Source organism: Citrus clementina, unplaced genomic scaffold (genome assembly GCF_000493195.1).
Source record: "Citrus clementina cultivar Clemenules unplaced genomic scaffold, Citrus_clementina_v1.0 scaffold_1, whole genome shotgun sequence".
Lineage (NCBI taxonomy): Eukaryota > Viridiplantae > Streptophyta > Magnoliopsida > Sapindales > Rutaceae > Citrus > Citrus x clementina.
The window spans coordinates 27,856,130-27,877,971 of NW_006263303.1; the positions used below are offsets into that span (position 1 = coordinate 27,856,130).

General features: G+C 35.1%; 3 protein-coding genes and 1 pseudogene across 5 annotated transcripts; 3 read left to right on the forward strand and 1 right to left on the reverse strand.

Moving 5' to 3' along the window:
• Positions 1-7,167: 7,167 nt before the first annotated feature.
• LOC18055363 (WAT1-related protein At4g30420) lies at positions 7,168-10,345 on the forward strand. 2 transcript variants are annotated; one of them, XM_006453432.2, is made up of 7 exons: positions 7,168-7,751; positions 7,852-7,923; positions 8,028-8,144; positions 8,958-9,192; positions 9,268-9,426; positions 9,720-9,871; positions 9,954-10,345. In XM_006453432.2, the coding sequence occupies exons 1-7, from the start codon at positions 7,453-7,455 to the stop codon at positions 10,168-10,170; spliced, it is 1,251 nt and encodes a 416-aa protein (XP_006453495.2). In that variant the 5' UTR covers positions 7,168-7,452; the 3' UTR covers positions 10,171-10,345. The 2 variants fall into 2 exon arrangements, with proteins under 2 accessions (XP_006453495.2, XP_006453494.2); XM_006453431.2 differs by having other exon boundaries at positions 7,171-7,751; positions 7,855-7,923; positions 9,954-10,344.
• A 2,850-nt stretch (positions 10,346-13,195) lies between these two features.
• LOC18055364 lies at positions 13,196-14,206 on the forward strand (annotated as a pseudogene).
• Positions 14,207-16,951: 2,745 nt separating this feature from the next.
• Positions 16,952-18,767, forward strand: LOC18055365 (WAT1-related protein At4g28040). Of its 2 annotated transcripts, XM_024178349.1 has the most exons (7): positions 16,952-17,158; positions 17,244-17,312; positions 17,392-17,508; positions 17,588-17,819; positions 17,896-18,054; positions 18,151-18,299; positions 18,416-18,767. In XM_024178349.1, the coding sequence occupies exons 1-7, from the start codon at positions 16,977-16,979 to the stop codon at positions 18,648-18,650; spliced, it is 1,143 nt and encodes a 380-aa protein (XP_024034117.1). In that variant the 5' UTR covers positions 16,952-16,976; the 3' UTR covers positions 18,651-18,767. The 2 variants fall into 2 exon arrangements, with proteins under 2 accessions (XP_024034117.1, XP_024034118.1); XM_024178350.1 differs by lacking the exon at positions 17,392-17,508.
• Positions 18,768-20,554: 1,787 nt separating this feature from the next.
• LOC18055366 (amino acid transporter AVT1I) lies at positions 20,555-21,557 on the reverse strand. The gene is made up of 4 exons (XM_024177933.1): positions 21,512-21,557; positions 21,063-21,421; positions 20,815-20,907; positions 20,555-20,698 (listed from the first exon to the last, which is right to left on the reverse strand). The coding sequence occupies exons 1-4, from the start codon at positions 21,555-21,557 to the stop codon at positions 20,555-20,557; spliced, it is 642 nt and encodes a 213-aa protein (XP_024033701.1).
• Between the last annotated feature and the right edge of the window lie 285 nt (positions 21,558-21,842).

Consider the following 21,842-nt stretch of genomic DNA (forward strand, 5'->3'; position numbering starts at 1 on the left):
CGGACAGTCTAATTTTTGACGATATTGCAGCCTCCGTATTAAATGAGGAGAGCAGGAGGAAAAATAAGGAAAACAGACAAGCAAGTTTGCAGCAAGCGGAGGCGCTATCGGTGACGAGAGGGAGATCAACGGAACGTGGCCCCAGTGGGAGTCAAAATCATGGTAGATCAAAATCCAGAAGTAAGAAGAATGTTAAATGCTACAACTGTGGCAAGAAATGGCACGTCAAGAAAGAGTGTTAGAGTAACCAGAAGAGAAGAGAGGGCAAAGAACCTGAGTCATCAAATGCTCAGGGGTGTGTAGCAAGTACCTCAGATGATGGTGAAATACTCTACAGCGAGGCAACAACTGTTTCAGAAAGCAGAAAATGATTGTCTGATGTCTGGCTTATAGACTCAGGAGCTACCTAGCACATGACCTCTAAGAGAGAATAGTTCCACACATATGAACCTATCTCAGGAGGATCTGTATATATGGGTAATGATCATGCCTTGGAGATTACTGGTACTGGTACTGGTACTATCAAAATAAAAATATTTGATGGTACAATTCGTACAATTGGGGAGGTACGACATGTCAACGGCCTGAAGAAAAATCTATTGTATTTGGGACAAATGGATAGTCATGGGTACAAAACTCATGTGGAGAATGGAATTATGAAGATCGTTAAAGGCGCGCTTGTATTGATGAAGGTAGAAAAGATCGGTGCTAATTTATACATGCTTAAAGGAGAAACACTACAGGAGGCTGATGCGTGTGTCGCATCAAATGGAGAAGAGTCAACGATGATGTGGCATCTCAAACTTGGCCACATGTCGGAACAAGGTTTGAAGATTCTCTCTGAGCGAAAATTGCTTCCAGGGCTCAAATCGGTAAGTTTACCATTTTGCGAGCATTGTGTTACAAGTAAGCAGCATAGATTAAAATTCAGTAGATCTATTGCTAGAAGTAAGTGCATTCTAGACTTGATTCATTCTGATGTTTGGGAATCACCGGATATATCTATGGGAGGTGCAAAGTACATGGTGACTTTCATTGATGATTATTCCAGAAGATGTTGAGTGTATCCAATTAAGAAAAAGTCATATGTATTTTCAGTGTTTAAAGAATACAAAGCGCGGGTGGAACTTGAATCTGGTAAAAAGATCAAGTGCTTGAGGACAGATAATGGTGGAGAGTATACAGAGGGCGAGTTTTTTACTTTTTGTAAGTAAGAAGGTATTCAGAGGCAGTTCACGGTGGCATACACTCCTCAACAAAATGGAGTGGCGGAGCGGATGAACAGAACTCTTACAAAAAGAATAAGAGCTATGTTGAGGACTGCTAGTCTACCCAATTCATTCTGGGTAGAAGCAGCCAAAACTGTCTGTTATATAGTAAATCGATCGCCATCTACAGCTATTGGGCTGAAGACAGCAATGGAGATGTGGACTTGAAAGCCAGCTGATTATTCCTACCTACATGCATTTGGATGTCCTGTGTACGTGATGTACAATGCCCAAGAAATAACAAAGTTGGATCCAAAATCTAGAAGATGTATCTTCTTGGGGTATGCTGATCGAGTAAAGGGGTATCGTCTGTGGGACCCCACTGCCCACGAGATCATCATCAGTAGAGATGTTATCTTTATAGAAAATCAACTGCAAAGGAGAGATGAGGATGATAGCAGTGTAAAAGAAAAGTCAGAGACTATACCGGTATATGTGGAAAATAATCCAGAAGATTCAGATTCTTCTGAAGCAGCACCAGAGCACGAAGAACAATAACTAGTCGAGTCCGAGGCTCCAGAAGTTCATCGGTCAACTCGTGACAGACGACCGCCGGTGTGGCACTCGGAGTATGTCACAAAGATCAATGTTACGTACTGTCTTCTAACAGAGGATGGAGAGCCATCAACTTTTCATGAAGCTTTAGAAAGCTCAGATGTTGCTTTGTGGATGACAGCAATGTAGGAAGAAATTGAAGCTCTACACAAGAACAAGACATGGGAACTTGTACCACTACCACACGGAAGAAAAGCCATTGGAAACAAATGGGTCTACAAGATCAAACGTGATGGCAATGACCAAGTGGAACGGTATCGTGCAAGATTGGTGGTGAAAGGATATGCTCAGAAAGAAGGTATTGACTTCAACGAGATATTTTCTCCGGTGGTTCGACTCACAACAGTCAAAGTAGTCTTGGCGATGTGTGCTACACTTGACTTACATCTTGAGCAGTTAGATGTGAAAACTATATTTCTTCATGAAGAACTTGAAGAAGAAATATATATGCTCCAACCAGAAGGTTTTGCAAAAACAGGAAAAGAGAATTTGGTTTGCAGGTTGAACAAATCTCTATACGGTCTCAAATAGGCGCCGAGGTGTTGGTATAAGAGATTTGATTCCTTCATTATAAGCCTTGGATACAACAGACTCAGTTCAGGTCATTGTGCATATCACAAGAGGTTTGAAGATAATGATTTCATTATTTTGCTGTTGTATGTGGATGACATGTTGGTAGCAGGTCCCAACAAAGATCGAATCCAAGAATTGAAGGCACAATTGGCTAGGGAGTTTGAAATGAAGGACTTGGGACCAGCAAACAAGATTCTAGGGGTGCAAATTCACCGAGACAGAAATAACAGGAAGATTTGGCTTTTGCAGAAGAATTACTTGAAGAAAATCTTGCGACGCTTCAACATGCAAGATTGTAAGTCAATTTCTACCCCACTTCCTGTTAATTTCAAATTATCCTCAAGTATGTGTCCTAGTAATGAAGCAGAGAGGAAGGAGATGTCTCGAGTACCGTATGCATCAGTAGTGAGAAATTTAATGTTCGCTATGATATGTACAAGACCGGACATTGCATAAGCAGTGGGAGCAGTCAGTCGATATATGGCGAATCCTGGTGGAGAGCATTGGATAGCTGTGAAGAGGGTTCTGAGATACATCAGAGGAACCTCAGATGTTGCATTATGTTATGGAGGATCAGAGTTTACTGTCAGGGGCTATGTGGATTCAGATTTTGCAGGAGATCTTGATAAAAGAAAATCCACTACTCGTTATGTGTTTACACTTGCGGGAGCAGCTGTAAGCTGGGTTTCGAAACTGCAGACCGTTGTGGCTTTATCTACAACAGAAGCAGAGTACATGGTAGCTACACAAGCTTGCAAGGAAGCTATTTGGATACAAAGGTTATTGGAGGAGCTCGGGCACGGACAATAGAAAATTTCTGTGTTTTGTGACAGTCAGAGTGCCTTGCACATTGCAAGGAATCCAGCCTTTCATTCCAGGACAAAGCACATAGGAGTCCAGTATCACTTTGTTCGTGAAGTTGTGGAAGATGGAAGTGTAGGTTTGCAGAAAATCAATACCAAAGAGAACCTAGCAGATGTTTTGACCAAGCCGATAAATACTGATAAGTTTGTCTGGAGTAGATCCTCTTGTGGCCTAACAGAAACGTAGGCAACATGATTATGGCGAAGCAGATAGGATGGTGTGGAGATTGATTGATTCTCAATCAAATCTCCAAGTGGGAGAATGTCAATATCGGCTGCATCTAGAAGCTTTACATAAACAAAGAATGGTGGCACATGGCTTTGAAGATTGAACATGGTTTTCACCCACCAAGCTTTGATGAACACGGTTTTGAAGAAGATTTTGATACCCACGGCTTTGACTTTCTTGGCCATCATTTTGCTATAAATACAAGTGCAAATGAAGAGCTTATTCATTCCATTCAGAGAGCAATTTAGGGAGTTGAGAGAGAGTTCAAGAGCTTGCATTTATAAGCTCTTGTTACAGTGATTGAGAGAGTTTGGTTGTATTGGAGTTTTTGGGAAGTGAACTAAAATACTACAATACTTGTAACTCCTTTTCACTAGTAAAATAATTTCTTTCTGTCTTCGCCCGTGGACGTAGGCTAAAAGCCGAACCACGTAATTTCTGGTGTCCTCTAGTGTGCTTGTTCTTTATTTTCTTCCAATTTTATTTTAGCTGCGTGTCTGCTTCACCCACCAATTTCCTAACAAAATTTAGTATCGAAACAAGATGATATTATTTTATTTGATTCCTTCCTAAAATGCGAAATGAATTGTTTCTATTGGATCCACTTATTCGTTTGAACTTGTTAAGTACTACTCAACAAGATAGATATATTAGTATGTAAAAACATTTTTTTTTTGACAATATAAAAACAATCTTCGAGTTTAAATAGCTTTTTAAAAAATCGTGGCAGTAGAAAATAACATTCACAAAATGACCACTTTCATTCAATCGCTTTTTTATTTTTTAATTTTTTCAAAAACAATATATAATGGAATGCTAGAAATTATGTCCTAATTCCCATGACCTATGTTACATGACCTATCTTGGCGAGTACATTCCAGGCAATTCATAACTCCTTCTATCACACATTACTTTGGCGATGATTAATTGATTATAGTGAACCACATAATTGCCTCCTTTATCGAATTTCGTGGAGAACAACCATCAATAATCACCTGCTCCTGTGCTCCATGACCATGACCCAACAATAAGCCCAAACCCTATTGATCCACAACACGAGCTTTTTCCATTTATTTATTTATATACGCTTCTGAAGATGATCTAAAATAATACATATGAGACTTAAATAAATACATAGCTATAATATAGTGACCGGCGCATCATCGACCGTTGGCGGTAATATATAATATCGGCAACATTGACAATTTGACATCAATCATACAAACTACACAGCTCAATGTTCATTATGTATCTTTAGTTTGTAAGATACCATAGCCTACCCGTGCTTCTCCATTTTCTGTTCAGTGAATTATTTAAATTGGAAATTACTAAATAAATTACACTATAATTATTATTCATGCAGAACCTATTTTCTGAAAATTCAACCTATTTTTCTTTAGACAACATTATTTTGTAATATTACTCTTATTTTAAATACATTTTATTTATTTTTATTATAAATTAAATAAATTATAAAAAAAATTAAGTACTAAAAATCAGAAATATATGTTTCAATGGGAATAAAAATTAATAATATGATATTATTATTTTTAAAACATTTTCTTATAACAAATATATATTTTATATTTCTAAGATAATTATCAACTAAATGACCTATTCACTCCTCTTTTCCTTTAAATTCTTTGTTGCCAATGAGGTTGTTGGATATTATTGAAACAGTAGGAGATAAGTAATATAAATTCATTTGCACTCTTTTTATTCATTTTAAATTATAAAATGAGCTTACCCCTTAGGACTAGGAGGGGAGGATGCAAAATATTAAGAAGAATTTCCATAAGGAATAAGAATATTTATCAAGGAAAACAAATCTGCTTATTAACAGGCAGCATTATATATGTAGTTACGTTAACAAGTTGAACTACACTTCCTGATCAAGTTGGGCTGTGATTCTTTCTTTGGTTCCCACTTGTCTTGCCTTGATTGAAGCCTTCCTCCTATTCAATAACTAGTTGGTGACTTGGTGCTTAGTATGTGCTGATTCGGATGAAGAAAATGACAGACAAATGATGCTGAGATAATGAAAATCTTTTAATTATTATGTGAATATATATCACCAATACAACTAACTACGCATCACTGCCAACTTTGATCACATGGGACAGTCAACTGCACTTCCATATTCGTGAAAGAGAGCTAGCATCGACCATGTCAATAATTGACGAGAGGTGTTGCTCCTTTTCTTTTCATAATTTTAAAAGGCTTAGCTATAAAATATGTCTAAAGGCTGTGGATATTAGTACAATGTTTCGCCTATGATGGTCCAATTCTATGTATAGTATCAGATATTGGTTGAGCTATATACGTAGAGCCTCCAGATAAACAAAATTGTGAAACTTGTTTGATTGGCCAATGATTGATGTACATGTCAATTGAAATGCGTAATCAAAGCGATATAGTCACATTCTAGTCGACCTCCAAGATGAGAAACGCAGCTCCTGATTGATTTTTGTTTTTGAGCGATCAGGGACAGGGTGGCTGTTGGATCACGTCATGTTCAACCAAATGAAACTATTGAATGATCGATCGTAGTAAATATATATTTTATGGGGGACGATGACACATTTATATATGCTTTGGCCCATGAATATTCATTTGAGAAGGCTTGCGATTGCACCACATGAAAGAGCCAAATTTTTTCTACTGGGTTAAATAAAACATAATTCAGTAATGTAGTGGTAACACCAAATCGGTGTGCCTAAACAGCAGCTAGGTAAAAATATGCATATATAAAACTGCTATCAGCTATGCAATGGAGCAACATCTATTCATTTATACAAGATTGAGAATTCTATCAACTGCTCATTTTCATATGTAACCATGGACAAATGTGGCCTATAGATCGAGCTCATATTTTAAAAAATTACTTTATAGGGTAAACTTCAATTCATCTTTTAAGAATAACAATCTTTAATTTATTTTCAAAAGTGTAAAAACTTCAATTTATCTATATTTTTGTTCAGGGGATGAGAGCACATAAGAGGTACATTGATTAATTTTCTTTTTGTCTTCTTAACAGATGAATTGATATTTTCACACTTTCAACATTAATTGAATATTGTTGTTCTCAAAGATAAGTTGAAGTTTACCCCATAAAAATTAATGTAAATTGAAATTTACCTTATTTTATAAGAAAGTTAATGTACATACGACAACTATTTACATTAGAAGGATGCTTACAAAATAAAGGTATTGAAAAATCTCTCAAAGTAGACGGATATATATATATATATAATGACCAGCCTGATATTCATTTTAAAAACAAAATGATACGTATCAATTTCATATGTAATAAATATTTACTTCTTAAGAATTCTGTAAAAATAATATTGAGTGTGATTATATTTTAATTTAAAATTTTGATATAAATTTTAAATCATCAATCTCACATAATTAAGTAGTAGATATTATAAGTCAAATTACATTGAGAAAGTTATTAATTAGTGATCTTTTAACCGGACCACCATATGGCATATAGCATATGGCATATGTCATAGGGTAAGGTGCTTAAACACGCGTAACATAAAGTAACAATAAATGTGACAGCTAGGCCATTGACAGCTGATAAGAACTTTTCCCTCAATTAGGTGCGGAATGAGTTCAAATCTCTACGTTCAACCTATTTTAAGAATTTCGACGATGTAGATTTTGAGCTATTGCTCGAGAGAGTCCTAGTGAATCAGCCTATAAAAATAAAGAATTCTATGGGCGCACAAAAAAATTATTTTGATGGAGTTGGTATGAGGTTCTTTGGTAGGGTGCATATCATTTTTCGAACTCTATGGATTACTATTTATTTTCTACAAAACCTGACCAGCCACTGGATAGTGGATACATTTCGATCATTCGAAGAAGCCTCCAGCCTGTTCAACGGCTGTCAACACTTTGTTTTTTCCTTTTTTCCTAGGAACATCCTTGTCAGCTCTAACAAGGCTTGTGAATTTTCATGTTCTCTCTCTCTCTCTCTCTGTCTTTCACATGCGCATCCAACTATATATGTATATATGTCACTGAGCACTACGATTTTCATCGTCACATTGACTCCATTTCAGCTTTCAGCACAAACATGAGTAGCTTAAGAGATTACAAGCCAGCAATGGCTATGTTAGCTTTACAATTTTCTTATGCAGTCGTTGCTCTCTCAACAAGAGCTGCTTTATTGCAAGGAATGAACCCTAGGGTTTTTGTGGTTTACAGGCAAGCCATAGCAACTTTGTTCATGGCACCAATGGCTTATCTCTCAAGGTGTGTGGTTAATTATTTCTCTTTTATATTTGTCTCAACTTCAAATACACTTTTCGTTAGGCTAATAATATTTTCCCTTTTTCTTTTATTTTTTTGTTAGCAGCAGAAAATACAAAAGCAGCTCTATGGGACTAAGGAGCTTTTCGTTGATATTTTTTATCGCACTTTTAGGGTATATGCATGTAATTTTTTTTAACTGAATTTTGTTTCTGATCAATTTTATCATATGGGTAGTGAAAGGAAGAAATGTTCACTTTTTCTGTTTACTTATCATAGGGTAACAATCAATCAGAATACATATTTTGAGGGTTTATACCTGGCCTCATCATCAATGGCAAGCGCAATGGGCAATCTCATCCCTGCAATCACCTTTGTAATGGCGTCCATTGTAGGGTAAATTTTCAAAACTTTTGTGCTGTTAGGATATGTTGGATTAAAGTGCATGCTGTGACTTAGGGATTGGATTTGAATCTCACGTAGTGTGTTTGTGAGTTTAATTAAAAAAAAATTAAAAACTAAAAAATTATGGTAAAATATTTAAGGATTAGGATGCTCTATTAGTATTTTTCTCTTAGTCTCTTATAATATTTCAAGTCTAATGGAAAAATCTAGCTTATTTATAAATAAAATTAAAAAAATAGTTTCATTGTTAACATTAAAATTTAAAATTCAATATTAATTATTTATTTCATTCGAAAAAATTAGGAGAGAAAAAATATTGGGACAAAATTCTTATCCAATGTTTAAATTATTTTAGTTACAGGGACAGGGGACTACACGTGCCCTTGGGACAGCTCTTCCTGGTCTGTCTTTTGATTGTCAAGTAAAAATTATTGTTTAATTACTAACCACTTTATGTCTTGTACTAATTTCGAAACTAAACACAAACACATTTTTACTCTATGTTGTACACAGTATGAGATGCTTATACGTAGAAGGAATAATAATCTTAATCTCTTGCATTAATCTGAGGTCATCACATAAAAAGCCTAAACAATGGAAATTTTGTGATAAATCTACAATTGTCTTAGCAAAATATATGAATATTTTAGATGATAGGCCATGTGGATATTAACAAAGACACCAAACGTGAAACGTTATGCTTAATTCTGATTTACTTGAGACATTTATTTCACAGCAAGCTAGTGATTATTAACCCTTTTCAACTATCAAACACTTGATTTTGCTGTTACCTAATTTGTATAGGTTAGAGAAGATAGATCTTGGAAGTGTGAGAAGTGTTGCCAAAATACTAGGGACAATTTTCTGTGTTGGTGGAGCAATTTCCATGGCATTACTCAGAGGCCCTAAGCTACTGAACACTGAATTCCTACCGGAAAAATCTTTCTTGTTTCGCTCGTCAGGAGGAGAGAACTGGTTGCTGGGATGCCTCTTCCTATTTGCAAGCGCTTGTTGCTGGTCATTATGGCTGATTTTGCAGGTATTTGGATCAAATTTTACTTCATTCCACTGTATTTCTATTCACTAATTATATAATGTTACAATATTCTGACAGGTTCCTGTTTCAGCTAGCTATCCTGACCACCTTTCTCTATCAGCTTGGATGTGTTTTCTGGCAACACTTCAGTCAGCAACGTTTGCAATTTTCACAGAGCCGGACCCGGAAGCATGGAATTTGCATTCAAGTCTTGAAATCTTTTGTTGTTTCTTCTCAGTAAGTAACTGCTACCAGGATCCTTTTCTAATCTAAGCCTCTTCTCAGCAAAATACTAAACTATTTACAAAGTGATAGCAGATAATTGCCATATAAGTGTATATGAGTTTTTAAGTCATAACCATACATTATGATAAATACATACGACATGAAATTTGTAAAGATTCTAGAAAATTTAGATTAGGAGAAGCTCTTAATTCATTTTAAAATTACTTTGCTTTGACATAGAAGGAAAAAAATTCAACTCTCAAATATATAACAAATTAATTTTGGTGAGAAAATAATTTGATCAGGGAGCTATAGGATCAGGAGTCTCATTCTGTGTTCAAGCTTGGTGTATTTCGAAAAGAGGACCCCTTTTCTCTGCAATGTTCAATCCTCTATGCACAGTCATTGTGACCATTTTGGCTGCTTTGTTACTCCATGAGGAGATTTACACGGGAAGGTAACACGTGCATGTTTATTCTCTTTTAACATGTGCTCTTGAGACACATGTAATTGACAGAATTTATTTTATTTTATAACAGTTTGGTAGGTGCAATTGGAGTGATTCTTGGATTATACGCGGTTCTGTGGGGTAAAGCGAAAGACCATTTTGATGAAGAAGAGCTCAAGCTTAACTTACAAAGGGATGATCAGGCACAGGCTGTGAAAATCCTGAGAGATGATTCTTGCAAAGTTGATTTGGAGGAACCTCTTCTGTGTGACAAAACAGCAGAAGATTATGCAAGTAATATACATTGATAACGATATCAATTTACGCTGCATTTTCTATGCCATTTAGTTTAGCTCCTAAATTTGTTTAAGAAGGTACAAGAGCTAAGCAATTCAAATCTTACTCGCATGAGTAAGAAAAAGATTTAACTTCTACTCATACTATCGGTTACATTAATAATAATAATAACACGTGTTATTATTATTCATAAAAGAGACAAAAAAAGACAAATCTTCTTGAGTATGTAATTTTTATTGATTTAATCAGATTAATTTTACTTGAAATTGTTGGGAAAATATGCTCTTTAAAAGCATATGTGTTTATTTAATTGTAATAAATAATTTTTCTGATTAATAAAATAAATGAGGTATTTTATTCAAATATCTTAATTGCATTAATATTTGTATTAAAGTCCATTTAATCATATTATATGTATTTATGTGATCACCATGTGGATTCACAGAAGACATAAATACAAGTTATCTTATGATTAAATAAATTTAGTTCGCAGTTGATAAATAAAGTTGGGCACTTTATTTAGGTATAGACTGTAATAAATTCATTGAATGATTTGTCTTAATCATGTATGAATTTATTGATGTAGTACGACTACATTGAACAGGATCACATATGAGATTTAATTAACTTTGTAATAACTGTCAGACTTATTAAATCTCATAGGCGTTGATTTTACTGTAATCTTAATCTTGAGTTAATTATGATTTCATAATTGTGATTGTTATTTCATTTGAGTTACCAATGGGCACGACACATCCTTGTGGTCAAGATTACCCGGTATCTTGGTGGGAGCAATTATGAGTATTGGAGTTATGGATTAACAATATAGAATTTGTACAACACATCTCTTGATGGGTTTTCGGCACTTGATCATAGAATTCTCTGGCCAGAGTGTGTCAACATATTTAGTATGTTGAAAATGATCATTAGAGAAAACCAGTAAGGATCAAGGAATAAGATGTTATTAAATTGATTGGACAGTTGAGATATCAATTTAATTAACGATGTGGTACAAAGGATTGTGCAGTAAAGAAATCAATGTGGCTTGGGACGAATTATTATTCGAGCATACAATTATGGAAGTCAGTTCCAATCTTTTAGTGGAGTAGATTTGGAATTAAATAATTGGGCTAGTTTAATTACAGGCCTAATTATTGTAGCCACTATTGTATGTTCCCAAATGATCCCCGGGTTAGCTCATTTAATTGACTGCACCACTACTGGACTAATAAGTAAGATAACTAGCTATTTGGGTCAAAAGCCTAAATATATCATTTAGTGAGAGGCTCCATTTAATTAGCTTTTGTATAAGGGGCCTTATGTTATTTTACAAGGTGGGTCCCCTATTGAAAAAGAAAATAACGTGAGTTTTATTTAGAACATTATTTGGAGCCTAGGGTTTTCACTAAAGGGTGATATAAAAGGCTTATTTTTCCCTAAAGAAAAATACGGAAGCCACTTTATACAAATCGGAGAATAAGATTTTTCTCTCCATTATTGAGAGAAAAATTTTCTCGTGCTAGTTGCTTTGGTAGTGATAAAGGCGCCCACACGTCAAGTGCAGATCGAACCTGAGTCATAACCTGGAAGATCATTGGTGACAGTTCGTGATCTAGCAAGCGTGGTGGCGACGGAACGTGATCTAACAGGAGTGGTGGTGGCAGATCGTGATCTAGGAGCCTAAATCACTTCAGCGGAAAAAGCCAACTCGGATTTTCAAGGTACGATTTCTAGAATACGAATTCTTATATATTATATGAGAGCGATCTTCAAAAGGTTTAATAAAAATTTAAAAACCTACTTTTTCCCCAACAGAAATTTCAGTCATTCATGTATATATATAAAAAAAAAAAAAATTCCTCTCATTGTGCACTGCAATACCAAACGTGCAATAGACAATATGAGAGATTCACATCATCCATAACTTACACCAGCCTACAATTAATATTTGTGTAACTTAATTGTAGAGACTGTTTAAGTTCAAATTGTAACTTAACAGTGGCTTGATAGATTGTTTTTCTCAAAGAAGATCACGATGTTTAGATGAAGCTCCAGCAACATTTACAAGACTAACAATTAAGCCAAAAAGAGATAAACCATGGATATGATATACAAGAGTTAACTGATGCTGATGAGAAAAGTAATAAACATAATGATTTGAAACAGAAAGCTAAGCAGACAATTTGGTCCAGCTGTGAAATCTTATCAAGTTCATTAGGAAAATTAACTTCCATTTCATTTTATCATGTGCATGGCAGCAAGTAACGTCTGATGAGTTGGAATTTTGGAGCTATTCAATTGTGTTTACGTCAACATGGTCAATAACTTACAATAATAATTTTGAAACCGCATCGCAACTATTGTGAAAGATCCAAGGGGCGGGCGCCACATATAAGTTGAACCGCCCATAGGCTTGGTAGGTGGAGTTGCTACAGCCAACAGGCTCCACGCTCTGTTGTGGTCTCGGTATCACCCAAACACTAATAAAAACTTCACAGATCTTTCATCATCACTTACGGCCAAACCTAATTGCCCCTCACATTTGTTGCTTTTTGAATTAAACCCAATGTTGTTAATAAACTCAAATCAACTCCCTCACATTAAACATGAATGCCACGAGTACATGCGGATAATATTAACATAAGTTGAAATATGATGAAATCACAACCAAGTGTAGTTAATATAAAATTAGACATTGAGGTAACAATGTAGAGATTTAAACATAAAATTTAACTTTGACACCATATTGATAAAATCTCTTGGATTCAAAAACTTCAAAAATTTTAAGCATTTAATGATTTAACTAACAGTACTAGCTATAACCCTGCTCTCATTTTTTTATATTTATTTTCATGGGTGCCATTTCATCTTTCCTTTGAATTACTGTCATAACTCAAGTTTTTGTTATTTAGCATGCAGCTTCTCTCCCTCTTTTCCTAGTTTCTATTATCATGTCCATGTGCATTTATATACTGTAGCCTGCCATGGGTTGTAGCTTCAGCCTGACATTGATTTCAATTCAGCCTCTTGAGAATAATGGGTGCTTCGGGAGATTACTGGCCTGCAATGGCCATGCTTAGCCTACAATGCTCTTATGCAGGAGTTGCTCTCTTCACAAGAGCTGCCTTATTGCAAGGCATGAGCCCCAGAGTTTCTGTTGTTTACAGGCAAGCCATGGCAACCCTGATCATTGCACCCATTGCCTATTTCTCAAGGAGAAAATCAAGAATTCCTCCTTTGGGATTCAAGAGCTTTTCTTTGATATTTTTGACTGCATTCATTGTGTATATAAAATTCTTTTTGATATTTGTTTTCTTATTTTATTTTCCTTTTCGGTTAAAAAATTTACCAACTGTTGTGATTTGTCACAGGGTAACAATTAATCAAAACATGTTCTATGAGGGTCTATATTTAGCCTCCTCAACAATGGGAACTGCAACGGGGAATCTAATCCCTGCAATTACATTTGTGTTAGCAGCAATAGTTGGGTAAAAATTCTAAATTACATCAGTAAGTACCATCCCATAGTCACTAATACGATAGCTAATATGTTTCTCTACTTCTGAAATTGTGTAGACTAGAGAAGATAAACGTAACAAGCTTTTGAAGCATAGCCAAAATTGTTAGTACGGTGCTGTTCGTTGGCGGAGCTGTTTGCATGACATTGCTCAAAGGCCCCAAGCTATTTAACACACCGTTTTTGCGAAAAAAAAAAATCCCTTTTTGGCTCGGGAGGGGATGACAGCTGATTTCTGGGTTGCCTTTTACTCTTCGGAAGCTCCTGTTGCTGGTCACTTTGGCCAATTTTGCAGGTACTTAAAAAATCATCAAACAGTTTACTAAAGACAAATTGTGTTCATCCGACTTGACTTTAAATACTAACATAACATCAGAGCTAAATGTTTTTTTTTTTTTAAACTTTTCTTCTGGTAGGTTTCAGTATCTTTAACTGTATGCATGGGGTTCTTTGCAACAATACAATCAGCTATAGTGACATTATTCTTAGAGCCTGATCCAGAATCCTGGGCTCTGCATACAAATCCTTGACATAACTGTAAGCATAAGTTAAAAATCAAGCAAAAAGCAATAATTCTAAGAATGTAATCCTAATAAATTGTGTTTGGTTACTAGGGTTTAGATTAGCAGAATTTAAGAATTTCAAGTGAGTCCTAAGAACTTACTCTGAACAAAGCTAATTGCCCCTGCAACAAATAATTAGCTGTTTGAAGTTCAGATTGAAGTCTAGCATCATCCAATGATTGTGAAAGATCTCTGGCCTTCTCCGGCCGGTCACACTAGGACTTGGCCTTGGCCTTGGAAGGTGCCTCCACGGTCTTCCTCGGCCGGCCACCCGTCTTGATGATAGTAGGTGCCACCTCTGCCGCAAGTGTCTCATTCGAGCGGCCTCCTCTCTGCTTCTTCGGAGATGGTGGCTGAGGAATGTTATGGCCGGCCGACTAAGCTGAAGCACTAGACATGTTCATTTCTTTCTGAAAACAAAAATGAGAATAGAAATGGTGTTTTATAATTGCTACATTTCTAATATAAATATACATATTGTAGTATTTTCTATATCCCGTATTTTAAAATTAAAAATAATAATATGTGTTCGGTAGATATAATTAGATAAGATAAAAATAGTAATTATGTATTCAGTAGTACCGATTATTTATAATACCTCACACAATGTTTTCACTATTTTTTTAAGAAAAAAAAATTATACAACTTACTCTAGGGGCTTAAACCTTCAAAAGCCACATGGCACATGTGGGTACTATATAGTTCGGATCTTTTTGGTTCCGGTTTAAAATCTCATTCTGGATGGTATTACTAATACAAAAGAACTATACTCAGCACAAAAAGCTCAAAAAAGCTTTGTAGTTTTAGTTTTCCAGCTGAGTAAATTCTAAGTTCACCATGAGATTATAATCTTGCATTTTGAATCATAATTATTAACATAAACTTGAAAAAATTGAATTAAAAAACAAAATTTCAATAAGTCTTCAATCAATACAGAATTTTAAATTCCACCTTTATCTGCTTTCCCAACAAAAAAAACATTAAAATCAAAATCAAAATCTCATTCATATAGCCAAAACTAATTCTAAACTTCCATCAATTTTTCAGCTGTTTAATAAACATAGTTAATCAATTTTATAACCAACAGAAAGCGGAGTTGTTTTATTTTTCCTTAATATCTCTATCTAGCCACAACAAATATATTTATCGCTCTCACACAACCAAACAACACCTAAATTTCAAAAAATGAATTTAAATAATAAAAGAGAAGGATATAAATAGCTGAATATATACATATATATATAGTAGTTTTCATGTCCAAGATGTTAAAGTGCGGAAAAAGTTCGTAAAAACTTTAAAACCGCAGGGTTTTAAAGACTTAAAACTTAAAACACTTAAACTGTACGGTTTATGCGTTTTTCCGAATGATCCCGCACTTTAAAATTTCGGATTGTAACATTTTTAATATATATATATAAGAAAATATAAATTAGCGGATGTGAACGCTACCTGAAGCACGAAGGAGAAAAGCGAAAAAAGAACAAGCCTAGAAGCGGCTGCAGAATATGCAAAGGCATGAAAAGATCATAGAAGAGTCGGTGAAGTTGTATGATAGATAAATCTATCTAACACGACAAATATAGTTATTGCACTCACACAACCGAACAATACCTAAATTTCAGAAAATGAATTTAAATAATAAAAGAAAAAATTATATAAATAACATGAAAATAATTTTAAAAAGAAAAACATAAATTAGTGGAGATGAACGTTACCTCAAGCACGAAGGAGAAAAGGCAAAAGTAAAACATAAAACATGAATTTCAAAGATTTTATCTACACAAGGCTCAAGAAATCCTATAATTAAAATTTATATATATAGAACTTGTATACATAACGAGTACTAATACACATACTGAGTAGAATATTTTAGTTAGAAGTATAAAATTTTTACCTACATAGATAATATAGCAATTTACTATCGTCGTGCCATCATTTTAAATAATTTATTTTTCAATAGTATCATTTCCTTTTTTTTTTACAAATTTAATTAATTTTGTAATGGTGTAGCATATGATTAATAAAATATTAATTTTAAATTTTCAAACGACTAGATATTCGCCCACCACTGCTCTCAAGGACTCCTTTTACAAGATCCGATCATTACTGATATTTATTCTTCTATTTCTTTTTATAATCAATGGGATGAAGTTGATAGTTTCCTTAATTATGTATTAATTGTTTCCAGCATTTATATGAAGACTGATAAGTGGGTTTAAATTGTATACCTATGTTTAATACAACTAAACTACTAATATGGCTCTGTCAAACCAAAATCTTATATATTAATAGCATATTCTAAACCGGATTAATGCGTTCATTTGTAATTTTTGTGCTAATCTAAAATTTTCGAAGTCATAATTTATTCAATCACAAAAAGAATCATTTCCACGTGCACAGCGCGTTACACACGCACATAATAGACATCACCAAGGTGTGTATTTAATCAAACATGCTAATCTTGCAACTAGCTAGCTAGTCAATCATTATATGAATATGAACCAGATTTGCATGTTTCAGTGTTATCTCGCCGCATCACCAATCCAATTATTTAACAATTTTTAGTCAATCAAACCAGCCATCATTCTAGATGGTTCTTATTAGTTTATTCCTGACAGCTCAATTTCTTATCCACATCCCACGAGATGCATGCTCCCATATATATTATGATTTATGCATGCTTGCTAGGTAGCTTATATTTTCATGCTCACATTGGTTTTAAATTTTTAAACCAAAAATGGGTTGTATTGAAGCTTACAAACCAGCAATGGCTATGGTTGCATTGCAGTTTCTTTATGCAGGGGTTGCTCTCTTCACTAGAGTTGCCCTAGTTCAGGGATTGAGCCCCAGAGTCTTTGTCGTCTACCGGCAAGGCACAGCAGCTTTAATAATGGCCCCTATAGTTTACATCTCCACGAGGTATAACATGAAAAGTTAAATAAATCAAATCTTCATATACGTTTAAGTGTATAATTTTCTTTCTGTTACTTTCTGTCGTTGGCAGGAAAAGTTCCTATAGGTTATCTTTGGGTTTAAGAACCTTTGGTTGGCTTTTTGTAGCCTCGTTGATTGGGTAAGAGTATTTCTCAGTATTTATTTTTTTAAGTTAGATGGCCTTGGTGGTAACTTTGTGTTATAAATTTCATTGGCAGCGTAACAGCAAATCAAAATGCTTATTTTGAGGGCCTGTATTTATCTTCTTCGACTGTAGCAAGTGCAATGACTAATCTCATGCCTGCAGTCACCTTTGTAATGGCATTCATTGCTGGGTACATATTCACTCAAATCTCAAATTGTGATCAAAATAAACTTTTACATGATTTTCTAGTCTTTAATTTGATAAATTAGGTGGGAGAAAGTTCATAATCGAAGCTTGAGAAGCATTGCCAAGATACTAGGGACTATATTCTGCGTCGGGGGAGCCATTACCATGGCATTGCTGAAAGGGCCTAAGCTAGTAAATGAAGAATTCACACCACCAAAATCACTGATATTCAGCTCAGGAGCTGATAACTGGTTGCTTGGTTGCTTTCTTCTTTTCGGAAGCAGCTGGTTCTGGTCATTTTGGATGATTTTGCAGGTATTTGCTCCCCAAATTCTTCTTGTTTTTTTGTTATGTTTGATCGCTTTATGTTTATTTTCCAATCTTTCAACAGGTTCCAATTTCTTCAAGCATACCAAACCACTTATATTCATCTGCTTGGATGTGTTTCTTGGCATCATTAGAGTCGGCAACCGTTGCATTGCTTGTAGAGAAAAATCTTGAGGCTTGGACTCTGAATTCATTTCTTGAATTGGCTTGTTGTTTGTATTCTGTAAGCAATTCTGTTTTACATGAAATTTTTTGAGCCACATAATTCATTTTGTCTCCTATTTTAAGATCTCATTGGACTTGCAATTATCCAAAACAGGGAATTGCATTGGCAATCTCTTTCTTTCTTCAAGCTTGGTGCATTTCCGAAAGAGGTCCGCTCTTCTGTGCAATGTTCAATCCTTTATGCACAGTCATTGTGACTGTATTAGCAGGCCTATTTCTGGATGAAGAAATATTTATGGGAAGGTAAAATGAACCAATTTTCTCAGACAATCCATTTCTCTAAAAAAATACATATGTTGCAAATAATTTCTATGCTAATAACTGTTAAAATACAAAATCTTCGGTGTTTTCAACCTCAGCTTGATTGGTGCGTTTGCTGTGATAATTGGTTTGTACGTTGTGTTATGGGGTAAGGCAGAAGACCTTGAAGAGATCGAACACAAAACAGATACAAAGCTGCAGAATGACCAAACAAGGACCGTGCAAGTCGTAATAGAAGAACCTTCAGTGAAGAAAAGTTATAAAAATAATTTAGAAGAACCACTTCTTTCTGACAAGTCATCTATTGTTGATGCAAATGAAATGATTGAGTAACGACTCTTTTTTTTTTTTTCTTTTTTTCCTTAAAAAGAAAAATATAATTTTGCTGCTCAAGTAGCAGTAGTGGCTAAAATTTTACCATTGAATTAATGCACACGAGATGATTGGGCAGTTCCATGTGGAATAAGGAGAGCCAGGGGTTTGATTCCCAGTATTTATCTTTTAGGAGAGCAAAAGACAGCTGATTCATGGTACATCTACAAAAATTACAAATAGTCTTGTTATGATCTGTAAGGTTGTAATAATAGATAGGTCTGGAATTGAAAATTGGACTTCTTGTTTTTGTTTGAATCACAATATTATGCGGGGAAATTTCTTTCATCAACCCTCTTTGAAACTTTCTCGCCTTATAAGAGCTAAAAAATGCCTAGAAAACTGGCCAAACGAGGACAGAAACCAAACCTACAATGGTGTATAATCGTGTGAATGAACTTTTAAGAGCATTGCTCCAGCTCAAAGCTCCTTCTGTGCCAACAAGAGCTTACATTGACTAAATGTTTGCGTGCTTTTCGTTTCTTGCCTGCTTAATTAGTTTTTTTTTTAATTTCCCTAGTTAGCTTCGAATGATATGACATGAATATTTTACTGCTATGTGATCTTAACTAATGGAAATAAATTACTTCTTCCTCATGTAAACTTAAATTTTGATAGAGTGAAGTTAATATCTGAAGCTCGAAACGCGTTACCAAAATATAAGGCACAATCTTCTGTGTTTGTGGAGCTATTGCCAATTTACCATGGCATTTCTCGACCGCAAAAGCTACTGAAACATAGAGCATTTACCAATATTTGGTTCTCTGGATTGGAAGGTGAGACTTGTTTGATCGGTTGTCTATTTCTCTTCGCAAGCAGTTGTTGCTTGTCATTTGGGATGACCTTTCAGGTGTTTGCTCTACGAATTCTCCTCAAAAACCTAAAATCATATCACTAAAATTCTGTTGAACAGGTCCATTTGTTAGCCAGCTGCGCGGACCTCTTACTGTCAACCACTTGGATGAGAGATCCAGGAGCCTGGAAATTGCATACACTCCTGAATTAATTGCATGCATTCGATTTAGTTCAAATCCAAAGATTTGAACTTGACATTTGTGTCGTGATATAATTATAAAAGATTGTGACAGAGGGGGAATTTCTATGCCCAGTTATTGTCACCATTCTGACTACAAAATTCTTACATGAGAAGATGGAAGGTTGACAAATTTTCGTTTTAAAGATATAATAATGCTTCATCATTCCCATTTCTAGGCCTTGATTGCAACCTTAAGTTACTTTATTTCATTCAGGTTGATAGGTTCACTTCTTTCAATTTTGTGGTTTATAAGTCGTGTTATGGGGTAAAGCTGAAGAATTTAAAGAGAAGCGAGAGCCAAAATTAAAGCAGGAAAATAGAGAAGCAAAAATTGTGAGTTGTGGGAGATTAAACTTCCGATAAAACAACTAGTAAAGTTGATCTGGAAGAGCCACTTCAGTCTTACAAATCAACTGCTTCCAAAGAATTAGATAATGTACTATTAATATTTACTACAATCATAATTTACATTCCATTCCATTACATTTGTTTGGAGACAAAAAGGCTAGTGTATATTTAGTGTCTACATGCATGATTTACTTGACGTTTCAGATATTCATTCTTCATCCTTCAGCTTCTAAGCAATTAAACAGCTCAGCTTGCAAAAACAAGACGTGATTTTTTTATCATAAAGTACGGCTTGCTTGAATATTAGACAACAAACATAAGAAGAAAGCAAGTGATGACATGTAGATCTGCCAAAGACTAGGTACAAATGAACAGATCATTCAAATTCTAAACCTGCTTTACAGTTTGAGCGATAGATGAATATGTACCCAACACCCCAACAAAAACAGGTAACAACATTATAATAAGAATGCCAATAAGCTCATACCCCCAATTCCTGTGAACTTGAAAGATCTTCAAGTAACAAACACAAGGCAGCAAGAAGGAAACAACCACTATGAGAAATGCTCCACTGAGAGACGTCACAGATTGGAAAGATGGAAACACAGCAGCTAAAACCACAGTGCTAACAAGCAAAGACATACGGATCAGAATACTTGCTGACTTACAATCTTTGTAGTTGGCTGCCAATCGGTTTTCAATAGCAGTGGCAATTGGCATTACTATTTTATAGTTACTCACTTGAGATTGAACGTTTTGTCCATATATGAGGTATCCCAGTACTGCCATTGTCAGATAGGTGATAGTGCAGATAGCAAAACTAATGAGTAAGACCTGTAACAGCAGAAACAGATTAAGAAAGATTAGTCTTTAACCCTAATACTGCACAAAGTTACCTGGTTTCCAGAACAAGCAACAATAACCTGCTTCTTGGTGCTTTTAGAAATTAATTCCACAAGTGAGTAACTATAAAATACACAAAATCATACCCTTGAAAATTGGATTTTCTTTCTCATAGAATTGTAGATAGGGGGAAACACAGCGTGAGCACCATAGCAGAAAGTATACAAGCTAAGAGCAGTAGGGATTCCATTCAGATTGAAGAGCCTTCCCTTGCCATGAAATCCAACTCCCTTTGTCGCACCAACAAAGAAAACACACACAGTAACAATCATAGAAGACAGCACCCCACCGGCCGAAACATAAGACAAAACACCAAGATCATTCAACCACATAGTGGGCAAGATCATGACACCAGCTAGAACAACAAAAGAATGCCTGCCATCAACATTTAACTTCCCTAGCTTCAGATCAAAATGTGGGGACAGCTTGTGTAAGTTGTCTCCTTCTAATATTAGAAGGTCAGTGGCAACAAATTAGAGCTCTAAGCAGATGAAAAGAGAAGCTATAACCCTGCCTTTGCGGCCAAATGCATGACCAACAATGTCAATGTAGCTTGTCATTGCATCTGGATCTTTGTCCATGCATCTTCTAATTAAGAGAGCAGTAAAGGAGGCTGCTGCCGCTATTAAGACGAGAATGATCAAGCTTAACCAGCCTCCTGACGAAAGTGCATATGGAACTGATAGTATGCCTATTCCTGGAGTTTGAAAAAAAAAAGTAAAAAAGAAAACCGTGAGGATCATTTCACTTAAAGATTCAGAATTTTAAAGTTGTATATGTATGTCACAAACAGAGAAATTTTCTCAGATGAGATGCCTCACTTGGTGAAAATGCAAACATTAATTCTGTGTGCAAATAGTTGAAAG